We start from the raw sequence: 14,460 nt of genomic DNA, 5'->3' as shown, positions 1-14,460 counted from the left end.
GATGGGAGAAAAAAAAGTTATATATATTTTAACTCTGGCTTCAGGGACTACACAAATTCTCATTTGTCAGCATACTCATGCTTTACCTGCAGAGGGAAACTTTTTGTGTCCTCTTCTTTCTGTTAAATGGGAAAAGATGAATTCTCTGTCACTGCTATATCATCTAACTGCAATGGCTGTAATCTTTTGGAGATCCTGGACCTCTTTGTGAATATTAGGAAAGGAAAGCACATATGTACAGTCTCACACTCTATAAAATGTATGCATACTGAATTTCAGATCTTTATAATGAATTACGGAACTTAATAGTGAATGGATCAGGCAGATAACACCTCAACCCACTGATCAAGCTTAATATTTATCATAAAAAGAGACAACTAGACATTATATGCTTCCTGATACGATGCAAAAGGAAAGAAACAACATCACTTACATAGTATTCTTGCTAAAAAATGTTTAACCTGAATCTAATAATGAGGAAACAATCAGAAAAAAATGCCAGATTGTGGAACATCCTACAAACAAACCAGCCAGAACTCTTTACTAATGTCAGTGTCATGAAAGACCCACATACACATGCGCACAGACACACACACACATACACACACACACCTCACACATACATAAAAGAAGGACTCTAATCCATTAACTAAAGAGAATGACAACTAAGGGTATATGGATGTCACTGTAATCTTTCCTTTTTGAAATTTCCACTTTGACATTTCTCAAAAAAAAAAGAAAATCATGGATACACGTATTACTCAACTAAAAAAAAATAGTGGGAAAAGAGGGAGAGCGAGCCAGGTTAGGAGGAAGAAGCAAGATGTCAATCTCAGACCCAGAGAGTAGGAGATGCCTGAAGGGCTGCCAGGAGCTCAGATCTCCATGTGCCAGGAGAGGTACTTAGGATGTAGTCAGGCCAAAGAGATAAAAGATCGTCTGTAATGATTTTCTTCAGAATTTGCCAAACAAAGTTCTGAGGGAATAGGAACAGTCTGTAATTAAAACGTAAGAGTGGTTTGCCAACACTTACTCTAGAAGTGCCGATTAGTGCAGCAAGCAATATAACCAGGAGAAAATTGTTCCAAGAAGTTTAAAAAAAATCTGTATTTTTTTTTAATCGAGTGGAAATTGAATATGCATGAACAGTTAACAGAAAATAACCTTCAAAAGACTTCATAACAAAAGTCTTCAGAGTCCAGCATCCTACTTAATCAGGCATTATTGAAATGCAGGAACTTTTTAATGCAAAACTCCTGTGTTTTCCATCGTGCAGAGCTTCAGAGTTCCTCCCAGGTCCTGGGCTCCATGCTGTCATTTCTCTGTCTCACTGCTCAACACTCCCATGTGGCACTAACTGCGTCGTGCATAGGTCGGGAAGATGGGCTCATTTGTCTGATCTCTGGATCCTTAGGACAGTCAGATATCCTTTCAGCCAAAAATGACGCTGAGAAAAATCTTTGCCTATCTTGTCCTCTCAAAGTTACTTAGGAAGTAGAAAAACAAAAAACAAAAAAGGTATGTTTGTTGTTGATCAGAGCACAATAATACGGAGAGAGGTAGCAGCACTTGGATTCCATGAGACAACTTTAACGAGATACAAAGCAAGGGTTGGTTTGCCGGGTTAGGTCAACACAGAATGCCATGGTGCCCAGACAGTTGACCCTTTCTCACTTTGGACCAAGAAAGACTTCATGCCTTTCTACGCTCTCGCGGCAGCTCCAAATGGCTTTAACACATTACATGCAATGAAACAAAATCAGAGTTGTTGAGTTATTCTTTAATCAGTATTACATTGAAATGCCCTAATACATTCTTATCTACATCCCTCCACCAACTGCTATTTTGTCGAATTCAAACGCTCCCTGGAAGTATCATCACGCCCTAGTCACAGGCTCTCAGGACCACCACGGTTTTGCGAATGAATCAGAGAAGGCAACACTGCTTCAGCTAAAAGTCACTTAGCTTTCAAAAGGCAGGATGTAGCACAGAATGATTCTGTCTACTGGGATAGAAACACTGGGAAGGATGGGAGAAGAGAGTTGGCTCCAGCTCCACTGTTACCTTGGCAACTGTGGCACAAGCATCATCCGGGCAGAAATTAACTTTGTGCCATAATATCATAGGGCAGAGGAAGGGAGAGCGTAGAGGAAGAGGAAGAAAACATCGGCTGGATCTAGAAGCTCAGAGGGCCGGCTGGGAAGATTACGAATCAATGGGCTGGGCATTTCAGCTACAGGCACCAAATTACCCATTGTACTTTTGTTGGGTTTTTTTTTTTTCACTGAAATTTCAGTATTGTGTGAAGACAGCCACCACACCCTTTAATAATGAACAAACACTGCACTAATTTGGCTCAGGGCATCTGCTGATCATTCTTGGTCATTTATAACTTCCTTTTATTTCTCTCTTCGGGGAAACAGGGAAAAAAAAATATCTTGAATGGAAGAGACAAGGAATGGTGTGGTTATAAAAAACACATTCTGTTGAGGGTGAACTGGTAACTAGTTAGCCTTAGGCTAGAGACCAGTCTCTTCCCTGCAATGAAAGTGTGCAGACCCTATCTGGGGCAAGACAAGCCACCCCATGGAGTGGTCCCAGGTAAAACTGCTTATGGGGGAAATTGCACTGATGCTGTGGGACGGGCCTCAGACCTCCCAGACAAGACCACGGCATCAGGGCCAGAGCCTGCAGGGACCACACAGGAAGGCTTGTTAGAGAAAAACTGGCTGTGCATCCAGAGTTCCAAAATTCACTGGGTACTTAGAAAACACGTTACAGAAAAGGCAGCCGGCTGATGAGACGGGTAAGTGGAAAAGTACAAGTTAAGTATCTCAGTCTCAAAACCTGAATTCCAGTAAAGCTTAGGTGGCAGGTCACAGGCAGAACTGCGACACGCATGTAAGTGCAGAGGCTTCCTTCCTCCAGGATGGGTGAGGGGCCGTCCTTCTCTCCTGGCCAGGTCCACAGGTCACGGCTAGCAGCACTCAGAGGGTTAAGAGCACACGAAGTGAGCGGGGAACATCTCTCAGGAGTCACCGCTGGTCTCCAGCTTGCCTGCTCCTGGAAGTAGGTGCGCCTTTTCAGCCAGGGAGGTCTCCCTCCCGCCGGCCCGGGACTCCAGGAGGAAACAGCTTTTCCTCTTCCTTCCGTAGGGTAAGATGGGGCGTTAGTGACACATCCTGCTCGTCATCTCTTTCTGGAAAGCAGGGGGAGAAGGATGGTTAGGAGTAACTATAAGCAGAGCAATGACTTGTTGAAGGATTCTGAAAATACCCTGGCAACCTCTGGAGCCTTTAAACAAGAGGTTGCAAGCATGGCCCAGGAATAAGGCTCAGCATACAGATGTGTTCCACTGGCTGCAGGCTTTTTTTTTTTTTTTTAAATCAAAGCACTGTTTAAAAACCTCAGCTAACTTGCCAAAAATCCAGGTTGCTCTGTGTTTTGGAAAAATTGCAAGATCTGGAGCCACTGGGCAGCTGAGTTGAGAATTGCTGTCCTCTTCAGATGGAGAATACACTCTCCAGTTTGCCCCAGTCTCCACCACTCCCAGCTGTCTCCCCATCAGGAGTCGAGTATCACTTACAAATTGATATGATAATTGGATTTAGACGGCTGTTTTTCTTAGAGTAGAGCACAATTTCTCTTTACCTAAGTTTCAATCAAAGATGAAAAAAATGAAGGATAGGTACAAGTCAAGAAAAGTGGGAGGAAGGACATTTCTTAATAGAAATGAAGACTATCCCAACGTGTCTGACAGTCAACCACAACCAGCTGGCCTTTCTATAAATGCTCTTGTGGGCATTTATAGATCCCAAATGTGCCATCTGTTCTCCTTCTCTGGGTCTCTGCACAGGCGAGGCTCTTGCCCGTGGCCTGCTCCTACCACGCCCTGCTCTCTTTACTTGGCTAATTGCCATTCATTTTCCCAACTCCAGCAACATGATTCTGATCTGCCTGGGAGGGCTTCAGGCACTCCCGCCCCTCCCACTGTGGATCAGCCATGCCCTCCACCTGTGCCCACCTGGAGGCCTGCGTGCCAGGAGCCAGTTTGTACACCTGTGTGTGTGCGTGCGCGCATGCACGCACATGGGCGATGGGCATGTGTGTTGGCTCTACTTGTGAGCTCCAAGGTGTCAGGAAGAAGAAACCCTCGCTGAATTCCCCACCGCTGGCACAGTGCCTGGCACGGGGCAGCAACTCCTCTTTCATCCCCAGGAATGTCCTGGATCGCAGGCTGGGGAAGAAGACTTGTGCCTTGTGGCATTTAGGAGGACACGTTTCATATATTTTAGTGAGATGAATGAGCTGCTTCTGAGGTCCACCTGCTGCAGAGCTGACGCCAGCTGCTACCTCTCTTGCATGCTGACCCCCGCTCACCCTCCAGCGCCCCCCATCCAACAGGAAACATCTGAGTAAGAGGAGCTTGAGAAGAGGCGTGCCAGCTGCTCAGAGACTCTGTTAGAAAACCACACCAATGTGCTGGTTAAAAAAATAACCAAATATACAGAACAGAATCTAGGTACTTTTGCACCCTTATAATATTAAGTAAGGCAATTATGTAGAGATACATATATTGAAAAATTAAGTGACCATTTACTTATGCTCAGTACTTGTGCTACAGACCAGGTGCCTGGGAGATCAGGTCAATGTTCTCAAGGAACTACAGTCTATCAGGGAGAAAACGACATAGAATACAATGACATAAATGTTAATATTTAGAGGAGGAGATGACGCGTGGTAGAACCCAATCCACCCATCCCACTCTGCCCTGACTACCACCCTGTGTGACCTCCCTGAGCCTTTGGGTCTTAGCTGAAGTGGCCCCTTTCTAGGGATACCCTTCCGAACCTCCAAGAGAGGGCATCACCTCCTCTTCTGCTCTCTCATAGCACCCTTCTTCACAACCAGGATAGTCTTTCTGTTTCATTCCTGCCTCCTGGATTCATGCCTTGTAAGATCCTGTAAGACCCACAGAGAAAAGGGCTGTGTCTGCGGTCTGTGCTGTGTCCCCAGTGCCCAGTAAGTGATGGTGGATAAAATGTTTGTGTAATCCAGCAATGAATGGGCTCCCAGTGTCCTCATCTGTGAAGCAGACCAGTGAGGCCTACTTGAGGTGAGTGGGAAGGTTAAAAAGTATTCATGGACAGAGTACGCATTCATTCCCTTTCCTGATCTCTCCAGAAGCACAAACATGGCAGCAGCTTTGTGCTGGGAAGGCAGAGTCTTGAGAGGACTTCTCTGATAACGTACCCACGGAGATGGACTCCACAACCTAGAGGAGGAGGAGTCTGACAGGTGAGGGTGGGAGAAGGGGGACGGGAGAAGAGGGGCTGTGGCTGGAGGGAAGCACAGTCGAGGTGGAGCCCGCCAGGGATCTGATGCTGCTGTGGCTGGAGCAGAGGGGCCAGGGCAGGATGGGGACGCAGGGGCGGGGAGACAGGTAAGCGCACACCTATTTGAATAAGGACCCAGGCACCTGGTGTGGGGGGATGGAAATAGATGATGACAACCTGAAAAGGAATTCGCTGTTCCTCTGTTAAGCTTCCAAAGGTTCTTGTGTTTTTGGTTAACTTTTTGTGACAGAGATGGGAAAAATTAGGTGGGAATACAAAGTGTGTGTGTGTGTATGTGTGTGTGTGCGCGCGTGTGTGTGTGTGGGTGTGTGCGGGTGTGTTTGAAAGAGTGAGAGCACGAGAGTGAAGGAGAGATCATGGGATGAAGACAGCTTTGCCTTTATAACTAATTCTCAATTATTTGCAATGGGTCAGGATTACAGAAAGAAAGGAACTAGCATTTGTTAAGCCCCTACGAGTTGCAGGTGCTTCGGGTGGTTATATTAATATCATTGCCTCTGTAAAACTTTGACAGAAGAGGAATCCAGGTCTCAGAGCAGAAGTGATGTGCTCAAGGTGAACAGGTACGGTGAACGGTAAGCTGCCGAGCTTAAATGGTAACAGTTGCTTCCATCAAACAAAGGTTTGCCGTTGTTTAGTCTCAGTGTCCCTCACGGCTCTACAGATATCACTTCATGTAACCCTTACCCTGATCCTGTGAAGTAAGCTTTGCCATCCCCATTGGTCTGATGAGGAAACAGGCACAGAGACAGAGAATAACTTATCAAAGTCACACAGAAAGTGGCAGAAGTAGAGATCTAAACTCAGGTCTATCTGGATGCAAAGCCCAGCTCTTTCCACTACACCACATGACCATGGTTTAAAGCCTCTGAGACATTCTTATGAATATGCATTTGAGTGATATTGACTTATATTAATTAACAATTAATTGCAATCGTTCCTGAATTTTCAAAATGCCAAAGAGACAGTTTTTCTTTATCCAGACTGATGCCACTTTGAGTTACAAGTGCAATCGGTAAATACCAAAACAATTATGCCACTAAAAGACTATAGAGGGCTTCCCTGGTAGCGCAGTGGTTGAGAATCTGCCTGCCAATGCAGGGGACATGGGTTCGAGCCCTGGTCTGGGAGGATCCCACATGCCACGGAGCAACTAGGCCCGTGAGCCACACCTGCTGAGCCTGCGCGTCTGGAGCCTGTGCTCCGCAACGGGAGAGGCCGCGATGGTGAGAGGTCCGCGCACCATGATGAAGAGGGGCCCCCGCTTGCCGCAACTAGAGAGGGCCCTCGCACAGAAACGAAGACCCAACACACCCAAAAATAAATAAATAAATTCAAAAAAAAAAAAAAGACTATAGACACTAGAAATATGGAAGACTTTATTTATTTATTTATTTTTTTTAAGGAAAGCAGAAGAGGGAAAAGTTTGAGAGAGGATATGGGACTTCAGCAAAGCCACTGAGTTAGTCTGTGAAAAGCCAGGACCAGTGCTTTCCTCACCACACCGTGCAGCCTCAAATGCAGGAGAAAAACTGTTTACTATGAGGCCTCTTAACATTCTTACAGGGAACGAATGGTTGAGATAGATCTGAAACTTGAGGAAGGACGTCTCAGTTGGATCCGCCCTGCGAAAGCCTACAAGCCTTCACAGCTGTATTCTAGCGATTTCCCACTGGGTGGCGCCAATGGGCTGGCTAAAAACCAACTGGTTCTGAGAAAAAAAACCCCAAACCAAAAAAAAAAAGACAGACAATATTGGGTTCCATGGCTTTCCTCTTCATCAGAGCCCTCCTGCAGGCATCCAGCAGGGCCAAACACGTTCCTTCCTATCGGGGAGAGTGGCTTAAACGACTCCTATGCAGTTTGCTCTCTAGGGATGAATTTGCCATTGCAGGAGTTATCTGAACCCACCATGTATTAAGTCCACTAAAGAACTCCAACAGGTGCTTAAGAGGTTTCTGCAGAGGTGGTGTGAATTTTCTGAGAAATGTTCCTAAAGGCTGTATTTAGTTTGTACATGAAGACTTTGCAAGCACCCAGATTTTTAAAAATCCATTCTTAAGAAAAGAGTAAAGTCAGGTTTTGGTTGTGCTCAGTCAGTACCATTGCTTTAATGTGAGGCAGAACTTGATTCTGCAAAGTCCCTGATTCCCGACTCTCAGCAGAACAAAGTCCACACTCTGCAGCCTGGCAAAAAAAGCTGTTCTTAACTGGATCCACCCACCCTGCTCACCTCCTGTTGAAGCCCAGCCCACTCACCACACCCATCAGGCAAACTAGACTCCTCCCTGTTCTCCAACAGCCCTGGTCTGTAACGTTTCTAGTAGCTTCTCATCGGCTGTTTCTTCTATCTGGCAAATGCTTTCTGCCCTTCTATGCCTGGCAAACTTTGATATCCTTCAAGATCAGAAAGGGTTAATTAGCTCCCTTCCCGGGTTCCTCCATCACTTTGCACACACCTGCATCACACTGCTTTCTACCAGCACTGGAACTCACCATTTCAAATTGCCTGAATCTGAACAGACCCTTAAAACTTTGTTATATATTAATATATGATGAGGGATATTTTGGTAAAGTCACATAACAGTATGTATGGTTTGATCCAATTATATTAGGAAAAAATATAAAGTATGAGTCCAGCATGATAAGTTTACCTCTGGGTGAATGGAATAATATATGTTTTCTATTTCTGATATTTGCCTTTTATTATTTATATTTGCCTTTTATTTGCCTTTTCTCTAGCTTTTTAGATATTTTTAATATACATGTAATTTTTCCTAAAAAAATAAGCTTCAGACATTTAAAAAACAAAAAGAGAAATAGACCAAATCTCCACATTGAAATCATAGTTAGTTTTGGAAATGAAGTTAAAATGATTTTGCCTAGTCTTTGTGGGGAATGGTGGTGGTGGATGAAATCAGCATATCTTCTGCGTAAGATACTCAGCCACTTCTAATCTAAAACATTTAAAATTAAAATAGAGATCTTTGCTAGCATTTGAAAGTTTTGTTTGTTTGTTTGTTTGAATATACATGGAACAAACTTGTGTGAATTCTATGAGTCAAATCTTACTCTTATCTCTCAGTGTAGCCATTTTGAGAACTGGCCACGGAGAGAATAAACTGTCCAGAGAAGTAAAATGATTTATTCCAGGTCACGCAAATAATTTCTGACCCGACCAAGACTACAAAGAAACCAACTGACTTAGCTTACTACACCATACCATCACACGTTCCAGTAATCGAATTTTCACATGGAATAAAGATAGAAATGTGATGTCTGCTAGGTGTCAGTCATCATGCTAGAATAACCATATGAATAAGTTAGCATTAGGAATTATCAAACGAGCTCCAAAAAGGAGTGACAAAATCACAGGATCACAGACTACTGTTCAAGCTGGGAGGACATCTGGATGTGATCTAGTCCAACACCTTCATTCCAGAGATGTGAAGACCCGGCCGTGAGGGAGGAAGCGACTGGCCGAAGGTGGGACCACTGATAAATGGCAGCGCCAGGACTCCTGACCTGTGGACTCTGCACTCCATGTTGATTTCAGAGAGGCAACTTGTGTACACAAGGATTTCTTAGAGTCACCTCAGTGTGCTTCAGGAAAATCCCTCTTGCATTACTGGCTCTCCTCCACATAAACCTAAAACCTAAATGGCTCTCCACAGCTTTCAAACTAAATCCCAACTCTAGCATCTAGCATTGGTGTGGACTCCTCAGTCACTCAGCCGTCACTCCCCAACTCTCCTTCTCTACCGTTGAACCCATAGCAATGCCCCTATATATGCTTTCCTTTGCTCCTCTCTTCCCAAAACACCTTTCTCCCAACTCCAGCATCCTTTGAGACCCCTGACCATTTTCCCCCCTCAGGAACACCATCTCCTACCCTCCCCACCCCGTCCCCAAGAAGTCTCAGGTGCTCCTCTTCTGGTTTCCCTTTGTGCCCACAGTACCTCTCACGTTGTTCTATGACACTTTATTAATTCCTGGTTCCAGCAAGAGATTGCTCTGGAAGAGATGAACCATATCTTGTTTCTGTTTGGACCCTGGTGCACAAGGCCTGCCACATACAAGGGGCTGTAAAAATATCTGCTAATTAGACGAAAATCCAATGAAGATGAACGATTATTAGGTCTTAAAGACCCAGTAAAACGAGAGGTAGAGGAAAATACAAACTGAATACCTACTATGGTGGAGGCACTTATATTTATTGTGTGTACTTCTTGCTCAAAACTCTGTGAAGTAGGCATTGCTCCTTCTAATTTACAGATGAGGAAACAGAGGCTCAGAGAACTGAAGTAACTTGCCCAAGTTCACGCAGCTAGCAAGTGGAAGGATAAGGGTCAGATTTGGTTGCCTCAAAAACAAAAACAAGTAAGCAGACAAAACACATCCTGTTTCTATTACTCCACTGGGAGGAGAAATAAAAGAGAAGGACTGAGGTTCTTTGTTTTTCTAGTGCTTTAACATATATTGGGCATAGTAGTGCTACAGCAACAGCATTTTAAAGCCAATTTCTTGTTTTTAATTCACCAACTTTCTGCTAATTCTGAGAAACAAGAAGGAGAAAGGGGAGGAAGAAATATTGGAAATAAAGCAATGATTTAGGAAGAACAGGACACAAAGAGATGAAAGGAAGGTGGGTATAGAAGGCGCAGCAGTGTGGTAAGAACGAGAACACTGGGCCCAGCGCTTCGTGAAAATGACCTTTGTGTAAGCGGGCCCCTCCCACCACCAGCCACCATGAAAACAGGGTAGCTTGAAACACACAGCATATCGTTAGATCGGGCACAAAGAGGGAAGTATTCAATCAACTGCCTCTCATCTAACAGAGCATAGGTACACACACACACACACACACACACACACACACACACACACTTTCCTTCTCCAGTAACGGAGCTTCACCAACACATTTTAAAGGCGCTATGTTAAGGTGATAGTTGCCAAAAAGACAAAGGAAAACGGTGAGTCCACCAAAAAGGGCCAAGGTGTGGGGGAGGGGGAGGGGTGCTCCTTTTCTAATGTGCTTCTTTGCGACCACTCAGCAGCACAGCCTTAGGGCCCCCCAGTTCCCGGCAGCTCCCTAAGCTGGAGCACGGCCACACCTCACCTCTCCTCAGCCTCCTCTCAGATGAAGACAGATTTGGGAAAGTGGGTTTGAACTGCAGCGTGAATTACAGGGACCACATTTCTGGCTGGGCCGGGGGGGATGCGATATGAGTAAACCCTGTAACTGAGAAGACTTCTTCATTCCCGACAACATGGTTAGGCCCCCGGGGGGTTGGCAGCCAGGTCAGAAAAATGACTTTCTGCGCAGCCTTGCATCCTACAAATTCCATTTCTTAAAGGCTTTAAAACCTCCAAGTTGTATCCATATTATCCATTTGTTTCTTTTGCTATTGGCTATTTTCCCCTCCCCTAACAAGTGTGTGGATTGAAAATGTTGACCATCTCGAAAATTCCATTTCTCAAGGGTCTGCTCTCCCCACCACCCCATTCCAAACAAAGTACTGCTGATGGCCTGTGCTAGGATTTCACCAGAACTACCCCTAACCCACCTACCCAGGCCTGGGGTCCTCAGCTCCTGACAATACTCATTTCCCTCTGGCCATCTTTCTACACCAGAGGTCAAGCAGATACTTTGCTATTTCCTTATCTCGGGATCTAACCCACGGGTAGCAAAGCAAGTCCCTCTGGAAACGGCAGTTCTCCCGGAGGAGCAAGGAGGATGAGAACCAAAAGAAAAGCGAGTTGGCATCAGCAAGGACGTTATGATGGTCAGCTGAGCCGCACGGGGCAACGTGGGGTGATTCCTGAGTGCCCGCAGGGACAAGGGTTCAAGGAGGACTCTTCTAGCATCGTGACGCTGTGAGAAGCAGGGCCACACCGGTGTCAGAAGGACTCCAGGAAGCGGCATGGGTGGTTTTAGGGAGGAAGTGGTGTTGTGCTAGGTATTTGATTACGAGGATCAAAATCAGCTGTTGTCTTCGAATCATCCAGTTTGGAGGACTCAGAATTTCCCATGATACCATGCTGCCTTGTGATTCCAACGCGTAGACAAGGCCAAAGGCCTACGCTCTCTAATCTCTGCTGGTATCAGCAGCAGCGCAGGCTGGAGAGCTGCTGCTGAAGATCCAAAAACGCAGGAAACTTGTTTCCACTTCCCTCCAGCTCCTACCAGAAAAAGTCTCAGCAAGTTCAAGTGACTGCAGGACTCTGGGACCTGCCCCCCTCCAGCCCTGCACACACCTTGCTTCTGTTTGTTTCTGCACGGAGAGCCCCGTTTCCTGAGCCTGCCCAGAACACACCTGTTCATCCTTTCACGCCCTGTGTAAGTGTCTCCGGACGGGAGACAGAGCACTCAGGGAAAGGGAACAGGCCTCAGGGGAAAAGGAAGGAGAGAAAGAGGATCCCGGAGGGCCCCAGGGCTGGGTGCTAAGAACGTGGCCTGGCGGTTAGCTCTCCCTCAGACAGCGTCTCCCTCAGCTCTGAAGGGCAGTATTTCACTTCAAGGGGGAGCCCAGTAAAATATCAGGCTGTTTGCTGCAGGGAAATCCCTGGAACAAGAGAGAGGAGGAGAAAAGAAAAGCAAAGACGCAAGTACAAAACATGCCCAGCCACTCTCCTGCCCAATCCCTGTGGGGCAGCTAGTCTTCAGGAGGTAGAAACGGGGTGGGGGGCGGGGGGGGCAGCTCCTGCCACCCTCGGGTACAGGGCGGCCATGCGTCTCACCCACCCAGGGGAGGCCAGCTCTCCCCTGCTGCAGTGTTTCTCCTCGCGCTTTCTAGAATCCACGAAGCTGCACCTATCGGAGGAAATGACACTGACCTTTTCCCAAGTGCCTTGACAATTGCGGGGGCGGGGGGGGGGGAGGGGGAAGAGCAGGTGATTCCATGGGTGGGGCCTCCCAGGGCAGGACTTTGTAAGGAGCCCTCGGTTCTGCCCACAGCGCAGAACCAGTGAGGATGACCGGGCCTTCGCCTACAGCAGGGCCACCCAATACGCTCCCCAAAAACGCGAGCCCAGCGCAATCTCCTCGGGTGAACTGGACCATTCAGAGCTGGTTCCAGAGATGGAGATCGCTGGAGGTCTTCACTTGCGAGCCGCCCTGGAGTCTCTGGGGCCCTGTGCCCTGGGTGCAGAGCACTTCCTTCTGCCCTCAGGGCCTCGAAGCCCTGAGGATGCGGCTACTCCCCAGTGATCCTGTGGGCGGGGCTTCTGGGCCCGGAAGCTTCTGTTCCAAAGAACAGACAGACCACGGAGTGAAGAGCAGGTGCCTTGGGCGAGAATCGCGCACCTGGCCTGAACATTTTTGAAAAACTATTTTTCTTAACGTCGTTGTGTCTGTTAGATGGAGAAGGAATTCCAGGGGGAGACTGACACCAGCCACCTTAAATGATTTTTGGAACCACGCTTTATACATATTAATAACTTGATGAATGAATAAATGAAGCAGTGCCAGGTCACAAAAGATGCAGTGAGCAAGATGGGGCAGTAGTACCCCAGCCTTAACGAATCGACAAAAGTGTATTTTGTTGCTAACAGAGCAGTAGCTACACTTCCGGCCCTTCATTCTATGTCCCAAACTGTGCTCAATGCTTTATACTCATGACTTCATTCAGTCCTTACAGCAGTCTTATGGGGTGAGTGGTACCATCCTCATTTTACAGACGACAGAACTGGGGTTAAGTACCTTAGTCAAAGTCACATAGTTCATTAGGGTAGCCAAGGTTGAAACTTGAAAACCTGTCTTCCTAGCCGGTCTACTATAGCCCAAGGCATCGCTCTGAACAGATCTTCACTCATATCTGCATGTGCTTTCAGCTGAGTCTTTGAGCTGGCAGCCATACAAAGCCAGCCCTGGCCGCCGGGGTTGGGGAGGGCAGTGTGGACGGGACAGGGCCATGACTGGTGGAGCCATCCACGGGAGGCCCACAGCCAGGGCTGCTGACTTTCCTTGCTGGCATCCCCAAGTCTGAAGTCCTTTAAGGCAGGCAGGGCAGCCAGACTACAAACATTTAAAAAAATTCTCCCAAATTTAAGTATACACGTGATCCAACCATCACACAGAAATTAAAAATGTTCTTTCTGCATTCTTTTAGGAATGTGGGTGGCAAATAAGCCAAAAGAAATAAAAATAGAAGCATGGCAGGCCAGACCACCCTACACAGGAAAGAAAAATATTTATTTGATTAATTCTGTTCCTAAACAGCAGCCCACATCACTGCCACAGAGGGCGGTCCCCACGCGGGTGTGTGTATGTGTGTGTGTGCATGTGTGTGTATGTGTGAATGCGTGCACACATATGCACACCCCCAAGTACATGTATACACATGTATGGATAGATAAACACAAAGACCTGCCACCCACAGAGAATATTTATTCGTACTCATGCAAGAATCAAACTGCTCTTCTTTTCCCAAATCCTGCAAACATTAAAAATAAGTCACATTATGTAAACACATTCAGTCTCTTGATTTACACTTGTTCTTACAAGGGCAGAGCTGCACATTTTTGAAGCTCTGTCCTTTCACCACAGGAGATGGGATACGGACGCACGGCGGGCTGCCTCACGGCGTATCATGAAAGCAAGAGAATGAATTGAAAACATTTCGTCATCACTGCATTTCTCAAGATCTACTCAGCAGACTGCTGCCAGCCCCCGATCTGCCACTCCATGCTTTTTAACATCCTGATTTCTCTGCAGATCTACCAACCATGTCTTCCCCCATCCCATCCCATCCCATCCCATCCCATCCCTCTCACTGGTGCCGTGTTCGTTAGCACTTGACCATGACAGTGCATGGATCCAGCCTGATTTCTGCTCAAAGCGATGCTACCTCTAACCCAACAAGACACAGTATTGGTCCTCTCTCGTGGTCCGTTGCTTCTCCCTCCTCCTTTCCATCTCTGCCTGCCCACCTCCTCCACAGCCTGGCTTGGGGTCCACACAGCCATAAGGGGTCTGACTCCCTGCCTCCCATACCCTGCATTTGTCAGCACAGCTGGACTGGTTTCTGGTAGGTGCTCCTTAAGCCCCTTGTTTTGGGATGAGCCACGGGTAACTCAAGGCACACACGCCCTTTGGAGGGAT

At 46.7% G+C, this 14,460-nt stretch overlaps 1 protein-coding gene across 5 annotated transcripts in view; it reads right to left on the bottom strand.

The window, feature by feature from the left end:
* Positions 1 to 14,460, bottom strand: part of MOB3B (MOB kinase activator 3B) — a 225,480-nt gene that overhangs the window by 9,203 nt on the left and 201,817 nt on the right. Inside the window, exon 4 of one of the 5 annotated variants that reach the window (XM_059924634.1) lies at positions 1,760 to 3,199. The exons of the other annotated variants lie outside the window; for them this stretch is intronic. Coding sequence (XP_059780617.1) covers positions 3,170 to 3,199 — 30 coding nt within the window. The 3' untranslated portion in view covers positions 1,760 to 3,169. Of the gene's footprint in view, positions 1 to 1,759; positions 3,200 to 14,460 lie in introns of those variants that run through there. 5 annotated transcript variants of the gene reach the window in all.

Source organism: Balaenoptera ricei, chromosome 6, assembly GCF_028023285.1.
Source record: "Balaenoptera ricei isolate mBalRic1 chromosome 6, mBalRic1.hap2, whole genome shotgun sequence".
NCBI classification, from domain to species: domain Eukaryota; kingdom Metazoa; phylum Chordata; class Mammalia; order Artiodactyla; family Balaenopteridae; genus Balaenoptera; species Balaenoptera ricei.
The sequence above is the reverse complement of the archived record's forward strand: the minus strand, read 5'-3'. Positions and strand labels throughout refer to the sequence as shown.